This window comes from Macaca thibetana, chromosome 10 (genome assembly GCF_024542745.1).
Source record: "Macaca thibetana thibetana isolate TM-01 chromosome 10, ASM2454274v1, whole genome shotgun sequence".
In the NCBI taxonomy this organism is placed as follows: Eukaryota; Metazoa; Chordata; class Mammalia; order Primates; family Cercopithecidae; genus Macaca; species Macaca thibetana.
Window position 1 is genome coordinate 22,186,501 of NC_065587.1, and position 16,776 is coordinate 22,203,276.

The 16,776-nt window shown below is 45.2% G+C and overlaps 2 protein-coding genes across 5 annotated transcripts in view; one reads left to right on the forward strand and one right to left on the reverse strand.

Moving 5' to 3' along the window:
* Positions 1-16,776, reverse strand: part of HSCB (HscB mitochondrial iron-sulfur cluster cochaperone) — a 67,353-nt gene that overhangs the window by 47,847 nt on the left and 2,730 nt on the right. The gene's annotated exons all lie outside the window — the stretch shown is intronic.
* Positions 1-16,776, forward strand: part of CHEK2 (checkpoint kinase 2) — a 54,313-nt gene that overhangs the window by 31,425 nt on the left and 6,112 nt on the right. For 2 of the 4 annotated variants that reach the window (XM_050806814.1, XM_050806815.1), the window contains exons 8-13: positions 6,464-6,525; positions 9,733-9,832; positions 13,306-13,392; positions 14,443-14,606; positions 15,075-15,190; positions 16,203-16,288. In XM_050806814.1, the coding sequence (XP_050662771.1) occupies positions 6,464-6,525; positions 9,733-9,832; positions 13,306-13,392; positions 14,443-14,606; positions 15,075-15,190; positions 16,203-16,288 (615 nt within the window). The remainder of the gene's footprint in view (positions 1-6,463; positions 6,526-9,732; positions 9,833-13,305; positions 13,393-14,442; positions 14,607-15,074; positions 15,191-16,202; positions 16,289-16,776) is intronic. The other 2 variants (XM_050806816.1, XR_007729266.1) reach the window with 2 other exon arrangements.

Genomic DNA, 16,776 nt, shown 5'->3' on the forward strand with positions numbered 1-16,776 from the left:
ACTGGTTATGTTGGAGAAGACAGTGTTAATTTTAGTAAATTTGGTTTAGTTATACCTGAAGTTTTAACACCTTTGAATACCTTTTATTTGGAGTAATCCAAATAAATCCAAGCGTATCCGTTAAGTATGACAACATCCTGTCCTTATATCTGATTAAATGGTGTCTGTGGCCTTGTTGGGTGTAAGTAGTTCTTATCTTTTTGTGCAGTGATGACTCTGTCTCAATGAAAAATGTGTCTCACTTTTAAAAAGTGAGAAGAAAAATTAGCGGGTGGGCCTAATCTTATCTTGCTTTTTATTGGTTTTTTCAGTTTCTTCATTAATTCATGGGCACCCATGAAGGCGTAAGCTCATTAGGCACTGGCATTAAACTCAAGGCAAGACCACTCTCCTGTCCAGCTAATGATGATCTTATTCTGGCTTTTTTTTTTTTTGAGACGGAGTCTTTTTTTTTTTTTTTTTTTTTTTTTTTTTTTTTTGAGACGGAGTCTCGCTCTGTCACCCAGGCTGGAGTGCAGTGGCCGGATCTCAGCTCACTGCAAGCTCCACCTCCCGGGTTCACGCCATTCTCCTGCCTCAGCCTCCCGAGTAGCTGGGACTACAGGCGCCCGCCACCTCGCCCGGCTAGTTTTTTGTATTTTTTAGTAGAGACGGGGTTTCACCGTGTTAACCAGGATGGTCTTGATCTCCCGACCTCGTGATCCGCCCGTCTCGGCCTCCCAAAGTGCTGGGATTACAGGCTTGAGCCACCGCGCCCGGCCTTGAGACGGAGTCTTGCTCTGTTGCCTAGGCTGGAGTGCAGTGGCGCAATCTTGGCTCACTGCGAGCTCCGCCTCCCAGGTTCACGGCATTCTCCTGCCTCAGCCTCCCGGATAGCTGGAACTACAGGCGCCCGCCACCACACCCGGCTAATTTTTTGTATTTTTAGTAGAGATGGGGTTTCACCATGTTAGCCAGGATGGTCTCAATCTCCTGACCTTGTGATCCCCCCGCCTTGGCCTCCCAAAGTGCTGGGATTACAGGTGTGAGCCACCGCACCTGGCCTTATTCTGGCTTTTAACCTCCAAACAGCAAAAAGGTTTCTTCTCTGTTGTTCTACCTCTCCAAATCCCCCCAAAAAGTCAGTAGAAACTGAGGAGCAATTACTGTTGTTGACACAGTACTTCAACAGGTTCCTTTAGAACTCAGTGGGTGGACCTGAAAACCCATGAGAACCTGAGTGGCTGACCTTCCTGCTTGGCTTCTGTTTCTTTTGCAAATTCTTCGTCCTCCCTGAATTTGCCAGGTCCTTTTTCCAAGAGATGGGGAGTCTCTCTTTAACATACACACACACACACACACACACACACAAGTATTTTTAGAGACCGTCTCTCTCTGTCACCCAGGCTTCAGTGCAGTGGCACAATCATAGCTCACTGCAGCCTCAAACTCCTAGGACCAGGCGATCCTCCTGCCTCAGCCTCCTGAGTAGCTGGGACTATAGGCATGTGCCACCATGCCCTTCTGGGAGAGAGGAGCCCTCCAATTTTCTGGGGTGGGGTTGCATCAGACCTACCCTTAAGATAAACACAAATGCGCTGGGCACTGTGGCTCACGCCTGTAATCCCAGCACTTTGGGAGGCTGAGGCGGGCAGATCACAAGGTCAGGAGATTGAGACCATCCTGGCTAACATGGTGAAACCCCGTTTCTACTAAAAATACCAAAAAAACCCAAAACAAAACAAAACAAAAATTAGCCGGGCGTGGTGGCGGGCGCCTGTAGTCCCAGCTACTCAGGAGGCTGAGGCAGGAGAATGGCCTGAACCCGGGAGGCAGAGATCACAATGAGCCGAGATTGTGCTACCGCACTCCAGCCTGGGCAACAGAGCAAGACTTCGTCTCAGGAAAAAAAAAAAAAGATAAACACAAATGCTCAGGGAATTTTCTCTGATGTCAGATGATCTTCAAACACAACATTTGTACAGATCCGGTGTCCAGTGCAATAGAGAAGAATTCAAAACCCTAAAAAAGATTTCTAGACATATTTATTTGCATTTTACAAGGGCACATGGAACTCTTGGGAATTAAACATGGGCTCATGAGTGCATTTTGATGCTTGGGGACAATAAGTAGAGTCTAGTGGCCAAGAGAGCCGGAACTTTGCAGTCAGAGATTGATATGGAGAGTTTTTGAACACTTATCATGCCAGGCTGTTTTGTGGACCCAGGCAGTGGTAAGCACAGATAGCGCTGTCCTTTCCTTCCCTCACGTGACTTTAGTGTGGAGACAGACCTGGGTTCCTATCTCAGTACTATCAAAGAAACTGAGAAGTCATTTGAAAAGTTTATTTTACTTATTGGAACCCCCGTTTCCTCAGCTGTACAATGAAGACAGTAAGAATACTTATGTCACAAGGTCAGTGTGATAATTTAATGAGACGTGCTCCTAAAGCTTTCAGCACAGACAACACACTTGGAGAGTGACAGAGATCATTAATTCCCTGAACTGCTTTCCCAGTGTGACCTAAATGGAAGGTGTGGGTTAGTAGCTTCTGTTTCCTGGTAGAGAGACCCTTTTAGCTGTGACAGCCCCAGTCAATGACCCTGGAGGTAGTGGACACTAGAGGAGATAATTCACACTGGTTCTGACTATCAGGTATCTCTTCATGCTCTGTTAGCTCCAGACCCCACCCATTTTCGGATAGGTACTGGCACTGCCCATTATGAAGCCAACCAGAACCAAGCAGTTCCCATTTTTCCTTCTCTCTGTTCCTTTTCTATGTGTGGCTTTTCTTCTTTCCTATTTGTTTATGTATGTATGTATGTATGTATGTATGTATGTATGTATGTATGTGATGCAGTCTCCCTCCGTTGCCCAGGCTGGAGTGCAGTAGCGTGATCTCGGCTTACCGCAACCTCCGCCTCCAGGGTTCAAGTGATTCTGCCTCAGCCTCCAGACTAGCTGGGATTACAGGCAGCCGCCACCATGCTCAGCTAATTTTTGTATTTTTAGTAGAGATGGGGTTTCGCCATGTTGCGCAGGCTGGTCTCGAACTCCTGACCTCAGGTGATCTGCCTGTCTTGGCCTCCCAAAGTGCTGGGATTACAGGGGTGAGCCACAGCTCCTGGCTTTATTCTCCTTTAAAAGGTACTTTTTACAGCCGTGCATGGTGGCTCATGCCTATAATCCCAGCACTTTGGGAAGCTGAGGTGGGAGGATCACTTGAGCCCAGAAAGTCAAGACTGCAATAAGCCATGATCACCCCATTGCACTTCAGCCTGGGCAGCAGAGTGAGAGCCTGTCACAAAAACAAAAGCAAAACAAAACAAAAAACACAAAAACCTGACCATATGACTCAAGCTGCCTGTTTATGTTTTCCCCATCCTACCCAGAGGTAATGCCATTACCTTGAATGCTGTGTGTACTATCCCCCGCCTTTTTTTTTTTTTTTTTCCCCTGAGACAGAGTCTTGCTCTGTTGCCAGGCTGGAGTGCAGTGGCGTGATCTTGGCTCCCTGCAACCTCTGCCTCCCGGGTTCAGGAGATTCTCCTGCCTCAGCTTCCCGAGCAGCTGCGTGCTACAGGTGCATGCTACCACGCTCAGCTAATTTTTGTATTTTTAATAGAGACAGGGTTTCACCATGTTGACCAGGATGGTCTCGATCTCTTGACTTGGTGATCTGCTCGCCTTGGCCTCCCAAAGTGCTGGGATTACAGGTGTGAGCCACTGTGCCTGGCCTGTCCCTTGCTTTTTTATTTTAATGTAATGTAATGTAATTTTATTTTATTTTAGTTTTTTTTATTTTTTTGAGATGGAGTTTCGCTCTTGTTGCCCAGGCTGGAGTGCCATGGCATGATTTCGGCTCACTGCAAACTCTGCCTCCCGGGTTCAAGTGATTCCTAGGTACAAGTGATTCTCCTGTCTCAGCCTCCCAAGTAGCTCGGATTACAGGCATGCACCACCATGCCCAGCTAATTTTTTTTGTGTTTAGTAGAGACAGTGTTTCACCATGTTAGTCAGGCTAGTCGTGGACTCCTGACCTCAGGTGATCCACTCGCCTTGGCCTCAAAAGTGCTGGGATTACAGGCGTGTGCCACCGCGCCCGGCCCCTTGCTTTTGTAAAGCCACATATATATATGTATCCCTAGATAATACAGTTTTACTGCTTGTTTCTGAACCTTATAAAAATGGTACACATTGAGTGTCCCTTATCCATAATGCCTGGGACCAGAGGTTTTTGGATCTTGAATCTTTTTGGATTTTCGAACATTTGCATTGTACTTCCTGGTTGTGCATTCCAGATCCAAAAATCTGAAATCCCAAATGCTCCAATGAGTATTTCCTTTGAGTGTTGTGTCAGCTCTCAGAAAGATTTGGGGCCAGGCACAGTGGCTCACGCCTGTAATCCCAACACTTTGGGAGGCTGAGGCAGGTGGATCACGAGGTCAGGAGTTCAAGACCGGCCCGGCCAAGATGGTGAAACCGTGTCTCTACTAAAAATACAAAAATTAGCCGGGCGCAGTGGCAGGCACCCATAATCCCAGCTACTCGGCAGACTGAGGCAGGAGAATTGCTTGAATCCCGGCGGGGGCAGAGGTTGCAGTGAGCCAAGATCGCGCCACTGTACTCCAGCCTGGCGACAGAGTGAGACTCTGTCTCAGGAAAAAAAAAAAAAAAAAGATTTGGATTTTGGGATCATTCAGATTTTAGATTTTTGTATGTGTGATGCTTGACTTGTATCATACTCTTTGAAGTCTTTTGTGACTTGCCTTTTTCATTCAACATTATGCTTCCAAGACCCATCTATGGTGGGAAAACTGGGCATTCATTCATATATTGTGGGAAGGTTCCATTGGAGGATCTTAATCAGAGTGATAAGTGATGAATATGATGAAATACACATTATAGGAAGATCAATCTGGCAAGTTTTACCACTCTTTTGAATCTAAAACCAAAAAATCTGATGGCTTTTTTTAATTCTGATATAACTACAATCCTCCTCTGTGCTGATGAATACTCACCAAATCTTTTATTTACCCACTGAGCTTAACTGTCTTCTGTCCTTTTTATCATAAAAACAATAGGCATGCCCACCGGGCATGGTGGCTCACTGCTGTAATCCCAACATTTTGGGAGGCTGAGGCGGGTGGATCACTTGAGGCCAGGAGTTCAAGACGAACCTGGCCAACATGGTGAAACCCCCTGTCTACTAAAAATACAAAAATTAGCTGGGCGTGGTGGTGCACGCCTGTAGTCCCAGCTACTCAGGAGGCTGAGGCAGGAGAATCGCTTGAACCTGGGAGGTGGAGGTTGCAGTGAGCTGAGATCACGCCACTGCACTTCAGCCTGAATGACAAAGTGAGACTCTGTCTCAAAAAAAAGAAAATGAGGCTGTCTCAAAAAAAAGAAAAAAAAAAAGAAATAAAAATAATAAAAAAATAGGTACGCTAAGTGTAAAGTCATGATATTGTATAGGCATTTTAAAATGTGCAGTACTCTCTCCCTTACCCTCAGTGTTCTTCCATGCATTCTGCATTGATCAGCGGTCAGGAACTGTCAGCCATGGGGGTGGTGTGTGTGTGTGTATGTGTGTGTGTATCTGTCTGTCTCTCTGTGTCTCTCTGCCCCCGCCCGCCCAAGTGTGTTTTAGAGTTCTTTTTTTTTTTTTTTTTTTTTTTTGAGACGGTGTCTCGCTCTGTTGCCCAGGCTGGAGTGCAGTGGCCGGATCTCAGCTCACTGCAAGCTCCGCCTCCCGGGTTCACGCCATTCTCCTGCCTCAGCCTCCCGAGTAGCGGGGACTACAGGCGCCCGCCACCTCGCCCGGCTAGTTTTTTGTAGTTTTAGTAGAGACGGGGTTTCACTGTGTTCACCAGGATGGTCTCGATCTCCTGACCTCGTGATCCGCCCGTCTCGGCCTCCCAAAGTGCTGGGATTACAGGCTTGAGCCACCGCGCCGGGCCGTGTTTTAGAGTTCTTATAAAATTATAATTTTCCTCTTCCTTCAAAAAATGGTAGGATCTTGTTCCATGGGGTCCAGTTGCCTGGAGGTTCCAGTTGCCCGGAGCTTAAATAACCCTTGTTTGGCAGCATGGCTGGGCTCCTACTTGACCGCCTTTATTCATGCTACTTGTCAGTCTCCCTCAGGGTTCCTTAGGCTGTCCTTGAGTACCTCTGCTCTGGGGCAGTGAGGAAGAAGACTGGGAAGAGACCCAGCCTTCATTCCCAGGTAGCATCCTTGCATATGAAATATGAACTAGTCTCTCACCATCATGGTGAGGTGGAAAATTTCTTGCATGTTCTCACTGAGGAGTCAGCTAGATTCTGTCTGCCTTCTCCCCTGATTGAACTTCCAAGCCTCTGGAGGCAGGGGGCCAAATGCCTGGTCTTGGCCTCCCTGTCCCTCTGGGCAGACAGTTCTAAGCTCTTGTGGTTTTCCTCTTGGGAGTTTCTCACTACTTTCCCTTTTTTCTCCCCCTCTTCTTAGCCTTGCATCATCAAGATTAAAAACTTTTTTGATGCAGAAGATTATTATATTGTTTTGGAATTGTAAGTAGTAAACTTTTTACAACTTTCTGTTCCCATTCAAATGCTTATAAAGCCACCAAAGAATCTAATGTAGGCTTACCTTTCTCATCCTGGGGGACCTCAATGTATGTACTTAGTAGTGGGGCTCACAAAGTCTGTGTGTAGGGAGTTAATGTCAACCCTAAAAACCCTCCAATGTTTCCAAAGATAGGTGGTTGGGACTCCAGGTCCTGGATCTGTGACCTGGGCTTGAACGCCACTCTGCAGTTGACTAGCTGACCACCCATGGGTGAGTTTATGTCACCTCTCTGAGTCTCGTCTTCCTAGTGTTAAATGGGGATTATAATGAGCCCCCACATGCAGAGTCCTTGTATGAATTAGATGCTTTGAGGGATGGAAATCCCCCAGCAGAGCACCTGGCACATGTGTGTACTCACCATGGGGCAATATTGTTATAATTGGCTCACCATAACTGTGGGTTTCCACATCCGTGTATTCAACCAACCTCAGATCGAAAATACTTAGGAAAATAAAATGGATGGTTGTATCTGTACCAAACATGAACAGACATTTTTCTTGTTATTTTCTAAACAGTACTATAGAACTACTATTTACATAACATTTACATTGTATTAGGTTTCGTAATTAGTTTAGAGATTATTTAAAGTATCCAGGGCCGGGCACGGTGGCTCATGCCTGTAATCTCAGCACTTTGGGAGGCCGAGGTGGGTGGATCACCTGAGGTCAGAGTTCGAGACCAGCCTGGCCAACATGGTGAAACCCGGTCTCTACTAAAAATACAAAAATTAGCTGGGCATAGTGTCACATACCTGTTATCTCAGCTACTCAGGAGGCTGAAGCAGGAGAATCGCTTGAACCCGGGAGGCAGAGGTTGCAGTGAGCTGAGATTGTGCCACTGCATTCCAGCCTGGGCCACAGAGTGAGACTCCATCTCAAAAAAAAAAAAAAAAACCACACACACACACACACACACACACACACACACACACACACAATTAGCCAGGCATGGTGACACGTGCCTGCAATTCCAGTTATTTAGGAGGCTGAGGTGGGAGTATCACCTGAGCTTGGGAAATCGAGGCTGTAATGAGCTGAGATTGTGCCACTGCACTCCAGCTTGGGCAATGGGAGTGAGACTCTGCCTCAAAAAAAAAAGTAGATGGGATGATATACATAGATTATATACAAATCTTATGCCATGTTATATAAAGGGCTTGAGCATCATGAATTTTGGTATCTGAGAGGGCTCCTGGAACCAATTCCCCCTAGATACTGAGGGACGACTCTACTCTGAAATATCTACCTGGGTAGGCCTTTCTACGCAGGTCCTTTCAACCCAGGACCAGGTTGCATGGTGGCTCCTGAGTATCTCTCAGTGTTTTGGTAGTTTATTTCAGTGGCGATAATGTCTTGTGTTATTTGGTGTAATCAGAATAACTTCCTGTCTCATTTCTGGAAGATAGCTGTCTTGATATCTGCTCCTGCATAAATATTAAGTGTTTCTAGGAGCAGCTATTGTGGCAGGCACAGAATGCTTTGCTCCTAGTTGGCAAATGGTATCTATGCAGGGTGATCATTAAGACATATAGAAAACAGGTTGGGTGTGGTGGCTCACACCTGGAATCCCAGCACTTTGGGAGGCTGAGGTGGGCGGATCCCTTGAGGCCAGGAGTTGAAGACCAGCCTGGCCAACATGGCAAAACCCCCTCTCTAATAAAAATACAAAAATTAGCCAGGCATGGTGGCACATGCCTGTAGTCCCAGCTCCTCGGGTGGCTGAGGCATGGAGAATCACTTGAACCTGGGAGGCAGAGGTTAGGAGCTGTGATGGACAGAGCAAGACTGTCTCAAAAAACATATGAAAAAAGACTATATGGTAAACAACACCCCTGGTCACAGCATTAGGAGAGCCTGCAGCCCCTTGTGGATCTTAAAGGAATATCTACTGCTATCAAATAGGAGATTGTTACCTGACTGAATCTAGTTAACACAGTTTAATAAAAGTGATAAGACAGGGCTGGGTGCAGTGGTTCACGCCTGTAATCCCAGCACTTTGAAAAGGCTGAGGTGGGCAGATCACCTAAGGTCAGAAGTTTGAGACCAGCCTGACCAACATGGAGAAACCCTGGCTCTACTAAAAATACAAAATTAGCCAGGCATAGTGGGGAATGCCTGTAATCCTAGATACTCAGGAGGCTGGGGCAGGAGAATCGCTTGAACCCGGGAGGTGGAGGTTGCGATGACCAGGATCGTGCCATTACACTCCAGCCTGGGCAACAAGAGTGAAACTCCATCTAAAAATAAATAAATAAATAAATAAAAGAATAACCTTGCCAAGCACCAGTGCCAGGAGCTTTTCCTACATCAGTTATGTCTTAATTTTTATAACAACCATCAAGGTAGATGGTATCATCCCCATTTTTTAAGTGGTAGAAACAAACTCAGACAGGTTAAATAGCTTGCCCAAAGTCCAAAATCTGGGAAATGGTAGAGTTGGGGTTCAGATCCTGGTTGTCTGTTTGTAAATTTCTGTTTGCTCTTATACATCAGTCTCAGAATCATCTGTGGTGTGTGATAAAAATGCAAACTCCTGACTGGGTGCAGTGGCTTACCTGTAATCCCAGCACTTTTGGGAGGGCAAAGTGGGCAGATCACTTGAGGCCAGGAGTTTGAGACCAACCTGGCCAACATGGCAAAACCTTGTCTCTACTAAAAAAAATAACAAAAATTAGCTGGGCTTGGTGGTGCATACCTATAATCCCAGCTACTTGGGAGGCTAAGGCATGAGAATCACTTGAACCTGGAAAGTGGAGGTTGCAGTGAGCCAAGATTGCACCACTGTGCTCCAGCCTGGGTGACAGAGCAAATGTCTCAAAAAAACCCAAAAAAACAAAAAAAAACAAAAAACAAAAAAAAACCAAAAGCAACTCCTGGGCCCCACTTCCAAGCTACTGAATCGGATTTTTTAAAGTTCCCCAAGTGCCTCCATTGCCCACTTCTTTCATCTCATTCCTTAGTTTCCAACTGGGACATCTGATTGTGAATAAGGCTTATTACCTCATTAGTTTTAAAAATGGGAGTCAAAAGTGAATAAAAATGTCAACTGTTTGCTTGTCTTAATGAATTTGTTTTGTTTGTTTTATTATCTTCTGTCCAAGTGCATTTCCCCCCAGGGAATGAACCCCTTTCCTTGCCTTTGTGTTTCAGGATGGAAGGGGGAGAGCTGTTTGACAAAGTGGTGGGGAATAAACGCCTGAAAGAAGCTACCTGCAAGCTCTATTTTTACCAGATGCTCTTGGCTGTACAGGTAAGAGAAGCCCTCAATTATTTTGACAGATGACTTTCTTTTAGTTGAATTACTCCCTGAATTAGGCAGAAATTGAGGGACCATCGATTAAAACTCAGAAGAGAGGCCGGGCTCGGTGGCTCAAGCCTGTAATCCCAGCACTTTGGGAGTCCAAGATGGGCGGATCACGAGGTCAGGAGATCGAGACCATCCTGGCTAACATGGTGAAACCTCATCTCTCATAAAAAAAAATACAAAAAACTAGCCGGGCGTGGTGGCGGGCGCCTGTAGTCCCAGCTACTCGGGAGGCTGAGGCAGGAGAATGGCGTAAACCCGGGAGACGGAGCTTGCAGTGAGCTGAGATCTGGCCACTGCACTCCAGCCTGGGCGACAGAGCGAGACTCCATCTCAAAAAAAAAAAACCAAAAAACAAACTCAGAAGAGAATCTGTGTGTTTGCTGTTCTCTTCTTGGCAAAAATGTCCCACTCCTCTCACTGAGATGAAAAAGCTCTCACTGGCCAGGTGCAGTGGCTCACGCCCATAATCCCAGCACTTTGGGAGGCCAAGCGGAAAGAACATGAGGTCAAGAGAGCGAGACCATCCTGGCCAACGTAGTGAAACCCCATCTCTACTAAAAATACAAAAATTAGCTGGGCGTGGTGGCGCATGCCTGTAATCCCAGCTACTTGGGAGGCTGAGGCAGGAGAATCACTTGAACCGGGAGGCGGAGGTTGCAGTGTGCTGAGATCACGCCACTGCACTCCAGCCTGGCGAGAGAGTGAGACTCTGGCTCAAAAAAAAAAAAAAAAAGAAAAAACTCTCACTGTGTAACTTAAGAGAAAGTAAGAAAGGGAATTAAAGAAATAAATAGGCCAGGCACAGTGGCTCATGCCTGTAATCCCAGCACTTTGAGAGGCTGAGGCAGGAGGATCACTTGAGCCCAAGAGGTTAAGTCCAGCCTGGGTAATATAGTGGGGCCCTCATCTCTACAAAAAATAAAAATAGCCAGTCATGCTGGCGGGCAACTGTGGTCCTAGCCACTCTGGAGGCTAAGGTGGGAGGATGACTTGAGCCTGGGAGGTTGAGGCTGCAGTGAGCCACAGTCATGCCACTGCACTCCAGCCTAGGAGACAGAGTGAGACTCTGTCTTTAAAAAAAGAGATAGCATGGTCCTATGTTGCCTAACTTTAGCTTGGAGGTATTTCTGGAGGGGTCTTGATCATTAGGTTCATTAGTTCTTGATCCTTGTAGAAGTCTCTCTTAACTCAGAGTGGGAGCTGGGCAGGTTTAAGGGCAAAGCTGCAAGTTGTGATGATTGTGACATGGATTGGTCCCCCATGGCTCAGAACTAGGTGTTTCCCTTCAGGTGCAGCATCCTGTTCACGGCAGTGGGCTGGCTGGCAGGGCACGCACATAGCCGTCTCTATTCAGTGAGTGTTAGATGAAAAAAATAGCTGGTGGCACTTGCTTTGAGGAACATCACCATTTCCCAGACCAAATGTGGTTGTGGCCATTCCCTTCCACAGTCTCTTCTTGAAAATCCACTCCATGCAGGAAATGCAGTGACTGGGAGCAATCCTTGTACAGAGTGAGGATCAAGAGAAATTTTTTTTTTTTTTTTTTTTTGAGACCAAGTTTTGCTCTTGTTGCCCAGGCTGGAGTGCAGTGGTGCGATCTTGGCTTACTGCAACCTCTGCCTCCCGGGTTCAAGCGATTTTCCTGCCTTAGGCTCCCAAGGCTGGGATTACAAGCACGCGCCACCGTGCCCGGCTAATTTTTTTGTATTTTTCTTAGAGACGGGGTTTCTCCATGTTGATCAGGCTGGTCTCGAACTTCCGACCTCAGGTGATCCACCTACCTCGGCCTCCCCAAGTGCTGGGATTACAGGCGTGAGCCACCGTGCCCGGCCCAAGAGAAATTTTTTTGTGATTGGTCTACGTAGGTTTGCCCTCCCTGGAGGTTTCACCAGATCCATTTCCCGGTGAAGGTTTTGCAGAAAATGTTTGTTCTAGCCCAGAGGGACATCTAGAGAAGACTGAAACCCCTAAACACAAGCCTTTTAAATTTATTTTTGTTTTATTTTATTTATTTATTTATTTTTTGAGACGGTGTCTCGCTCTGTCTCCCAGGCTGAGTCTCCCAGGCTGGAGTGCAGTGGCACGATCTCGGCTCACTATAACCTCCATCTCCTGGGTTCAGGCAATTCTCCTGCCTTAGCCTACCCAGTAGCTGGGATTACAGGTGGCTGCCACCACACCTGGCTAATTTTTATTTTTATTTTGTATTTTTAGTAGAGATGGGGTTTCACCATGTTGGCCAGGCTGGTTTGAAACTCCTGACCTCAAACGATCCGCCTGCCTTGAGCTCCCAAAGTGCTGGGATTACAGGCATGAGCCACCATGCCTGCCCACAAGCCTTTTTAAAAAAAATTTAATTTTAATTTTTGTGGTCACATAGTAGGTGTACATGTTATGGGGTACAATGCAAGCATTTTTAATAGTAGCTGTCACCTACTCAGTGTATTGCTCCCTTATTGGTTTATTCCATTTATTTATATTAAGTAGCCAAGAATATTAACATGAATTGAGTACAGTTTGTGGATATGTGAAAATTTTGTTTCCTAAAAAAAATGGCCAGGCATGGTGGCTGATGCCTGTAATCCCAGCACTTTGGGAGGCTGAGGTTGGTAGGTCACTTGAGCCCAAGAGTTCCAGACCAGCTTGGGCAACACTGTGAGACCCCATCTCTACAAAAAAATAAAGAAATTAGCTGGTTGAAGTGGCATGCATTGTGCCTATGGTCCTAGCTACTGACGAGGCTGAGGTGGGAGGATCACTTGAGCCGAGGAGGTTGAGGCTGTAGTGAGCTAAGATGGTACCATTGCACTTCAGCCTGGGGGGCAGAGTGAGACCTTGTTTCAAGAAAAGAAAAAAGAAAAAGAGAGAAAAGAAAAGAAATGTGGCATAGTATGTTGGTGTTTGTTCATTTTTATATGCTATTTCAGACAACAGAGTTTTCAAAGACAAAGTCTTTGCATTGAGGAATAGGTTAACTCACATAAACAGATAATTTACAAATATATATTTGTATAGATTCCCTTTAAAAATATTCCCAGGACTGCAATAACCAAATATATCATTTTGGTTGAATTTTTGTGTTTATTTGGTATGTTCGCAAAACATTTTCTATTACCCATTTGTATTTGTATTGAAATTGACACCTTACATTTCTGCCACGTGAAGGGTTGTTTATTATCTTAAAGTGAAATGAAAGGTTGATTGTTCTAAATTGCTTTTTTCATTTCCCTGCTTTTTAAAGATCTTCTCAAACAAATTTGTAAACTTTACCCCAACAGTTTTCTATGATTTTGGACAATATGATTGTGTGTATCACGGCTTACGGTTTCACCCAGCTGTGAGATGTGTGTGTTGGTAACTTTGATTCTACTTATCTACTGCATGAATCTGAGGGTCATGCCTGCCTTTCTGTGTAGTACCTTCATGAAAACGGTATTATACACCGTGACTTAAAGCCAGAGAATGTTTTACTGTCATCTCAAGAAGAGGACTGTCTTATAAAGGTAAGAAATTGGCATTCTGTATGTGGCTATTCCTGTAGATTCTTGTTCAGAAACTTTTAATTCCTCAAATAAAAAGTGGGAGTGTTAAAAGGTTGAGAATCTGACCTCTTACCAATTATTTTAGAGATCAGGTGACATTGCTCTTATCCAGATTTGAATGAGCATTTATTGAGCTCTGTTGTGTGCAAGTGACCTTTGTGCTGAGAGAGAGAGAGGAGGGGTCTAAATGGACTAGTGGCCTGGGCATGGTGGCTCACACCTGTAATCCCAGCACTTTGGGAGGCCGAGGCAGGCAGATCACCTGAGGTCAGGGGTTTGAGACCAGCCTGGCCAACATGGCAAAACCCCATCTCTACTAAAAATACAAAAATTTAGCTGGGCATGGTGGTGGGTGCCTGTAATCCCAGCTACTTGGGAGGCTGCGGCACGAGAATCACTTGAACCCGGGAGGCAGAGGTTGCAGTGAGCTAAGATCGCACCACTGTCCTCCAGCCTGTGCAAAAGGTCGAGACATCATCTCAGAATAGGTGAATGAATGAATGAATGAATGAATGAGTAATCACGTGCCCTGCCTTTCCATGTTTCTCAAGCCTGGCATCACTTTAGAATCTCTTGTTAGGATTTATGACATCCAGGCTTTACCTCAGAAGCTGAGAGTGGCACTCAGTTATAAGCATGTGTTTCCAAGCTCCCCAGGTATTCCATAGTGCAGCCAAGTTTGAGACACTGGGGCCTAAGAACCACATAGAACTAATTAGAATCCTGAAGTGTCTGTGATAATGGCAATAAGCTTTTTGTAAGATTACAGGGGACATAGGTTAAGTTGGAAAGCCTGAGTGTTGATATTCCTAGGCTCAGGAATTTTAATTTAAGCAAAATTAAATGTCTTAACTTGCAAAGACATGAATCTGTAGATTCCAGATTAATGGCAGGTGTGAATTGTACAATAGAAACTGATCTAGCCTACATGTCTTCTTGGACTGGCAGACTATGTTAATCTTTTTATTTATGTCATAGTTCAACATTATCCCCTTTTGTACTGAATTTTAGATTACTGATTTTGGGCACTCCAAAATTTTGGGGGAGACCTCTCTCATGAGAACCTTATGTGGAACTCCCACCTACTTGGCTCCTGAAGTTCTTGTTTCTGTTGGGACTGCTGGATATAACCGTGCTGTGGACTGCTGGAGTTTAGGAGTTATTCTTTTTATCTGGTAAGAAACATTTTCATTGCTTCACAGACTGGTAGGAGGTGATTAAATGAAGTCACAAATGTGTCTTGCTGTGTTGTCCAGGCTAGCATGCAGTGGCTTGATTTTGGCTAACTGTAGCCTCTGCGTCCAGGGTCAAGTGATCCTCCCACCTCAGCCTCCTGACTAGCTGGGACTACAGGCGCACACCACCATGCTCAGCTAATTTTTCTATTTTTTGTAGTGATGGAGTTTTGCCATGTTGCCCAGGCTGGTCTCGAACTCCTGGGCTCAAGTGATCCTCCTGCCTCAGCCTCCCAAAGTGCTGGGATTACAAGCATGAGCCATTGTGCCCAGCCTAGCTCACTTTTTGACCATTGATATAAAGAAAAATCTTGACTTTTCATTATGCTGAGAAAGAAATCTTCATATCTGAATGCCACTGAGAATGCCACTTGATTTCTTTTCCTTTCTCTCTCTACCAATATTAAGCCTTAGTGGGTATCCACCTTTCTCTGAGCATAGGACTCAAGTGTCACTGAAGGATCAGATCACCAGTGGAAAATACAACTTCATTCCTGAAGTCTGGGCAGAGGTCTCAGAGAAGGGTATGAATACGAAAGGGTTAAGAATTTGTGGTATGCTAAAATGTGTATTTGCTGTGGTGGGAGTTTCTTTCCAAATTCCATGGTGTTTTCTCCTGTCAATTCTGTTCTTATTTTCTGTTGTTAGTTTCACACCATTTGAGAGGCACTGGAAATTATTAAGAGTGTGCACTCAGGTCCTGGGTCTGCTACTACTTAGCTGTGTGGCCTTAGGCAAGTTATTTAACCTCTGTCTCCAATTTCTTTCTGTGTAAAGGGACCCTCAATAATCCCTACCTTAAAAGGTTTTTGTAAGGGTTAAGTATAATGTACACAAGTGCCTGGTACCTATTTTAGTGCCCAAAAAAGTGCACTTGTAACTTTTTAGTTACAGGGTTTCCTTTGAGTAAGCAAGCATGTAAAAACTAGATGTCATTAGTTACCTTGTATTTTATAATTTATCCTGGCAACTTTAGTTCCCCAAAGAGAAAGTAGAAAATTAAATGTCAAATAATATAACATAGGTGATTGTGTTAAATGTCAGAATATTTAAGGAATAATAGTGTTGTAATATACAAGCCAGCGTGCATTTGTTGTTTGCTGGAGTAGTCAAGTTTTATTTCTGACAAGTCTGCAGTTCCAGGAAGCCTCTCCCTGGCTGAGTAACTCTCACCCATCCATCTGTAGATATCAGGGAGAGTTTGCTACGTATCCCAAGTATCTTAGAATTGGGTGGAAGTTTAGCTTTAATTAGTCTGACCTTGAGTCAACAGGCAACAAGAGAGGGAACAGGCAGCGAAGAGGTCATGACTGACATCCCAGCAGCAGGAGACAGGGAGTGTCATTATCATTCCTGGTCTTCTCATAGTACTCTGAATACAGAGAGTGAGGAAGATTAGGGGGCCCTGTCTGCTGACTCTGTGATGATCTCAGACCCTCTCTGCTCTTTCTGGATGGTGGCCTGTTAATTCTGGCATACTATTACGATTTAATATATTTATCCTTTTCACTGTGATTTGCCCAATTGTTGCTTTAGCTCTGGACCTTGTCAAGAAGTTGTTGGTAGTGGATCCAAAGGCACGTTTTACGACAGAAGAAGCCTTAAGACACCCGTGGCTTCAGGTGGGTGTGGGATAGTGCCTGCTAGCATATAATACATGGGAAGCTCTGCTGCCTAAGAGACATGAGGCAGAGGACAGAAACATGTTTACTTTGTTAAGTCTGCTTAATCTAATTGTTTTAGCTATATGGTGGATATCTTAGAGGATGGGTTACAACCTTTTTTTTTTTTTTTTTTTTTTTGAGACAGGTTCTCGTTCTGTCACCCAGGCTAGAGTGCAGTGGCGTGATCTTAGCTCACTGCAACCTCTGTCCCTCGGGTTCAAGCGATTCTTCTGCCTCAGCCCCCCGAGTAGCTGGGATTACAGGTGCATGCCACTATGCCCAGCTAATTTTTGTATTTTTTGTAGAGATGGGGTTTCACTGTGTTGGCCAGGCTAGAACCTTTTCGATGTTACTCATGGCTGTTGGATGTACAAACTCACTTTCTGTCCTGTTCTGGTTCCACTTGACTGCCCCGAGTCTCCAGTTTGGCCTGTGTTCCTTTGAGG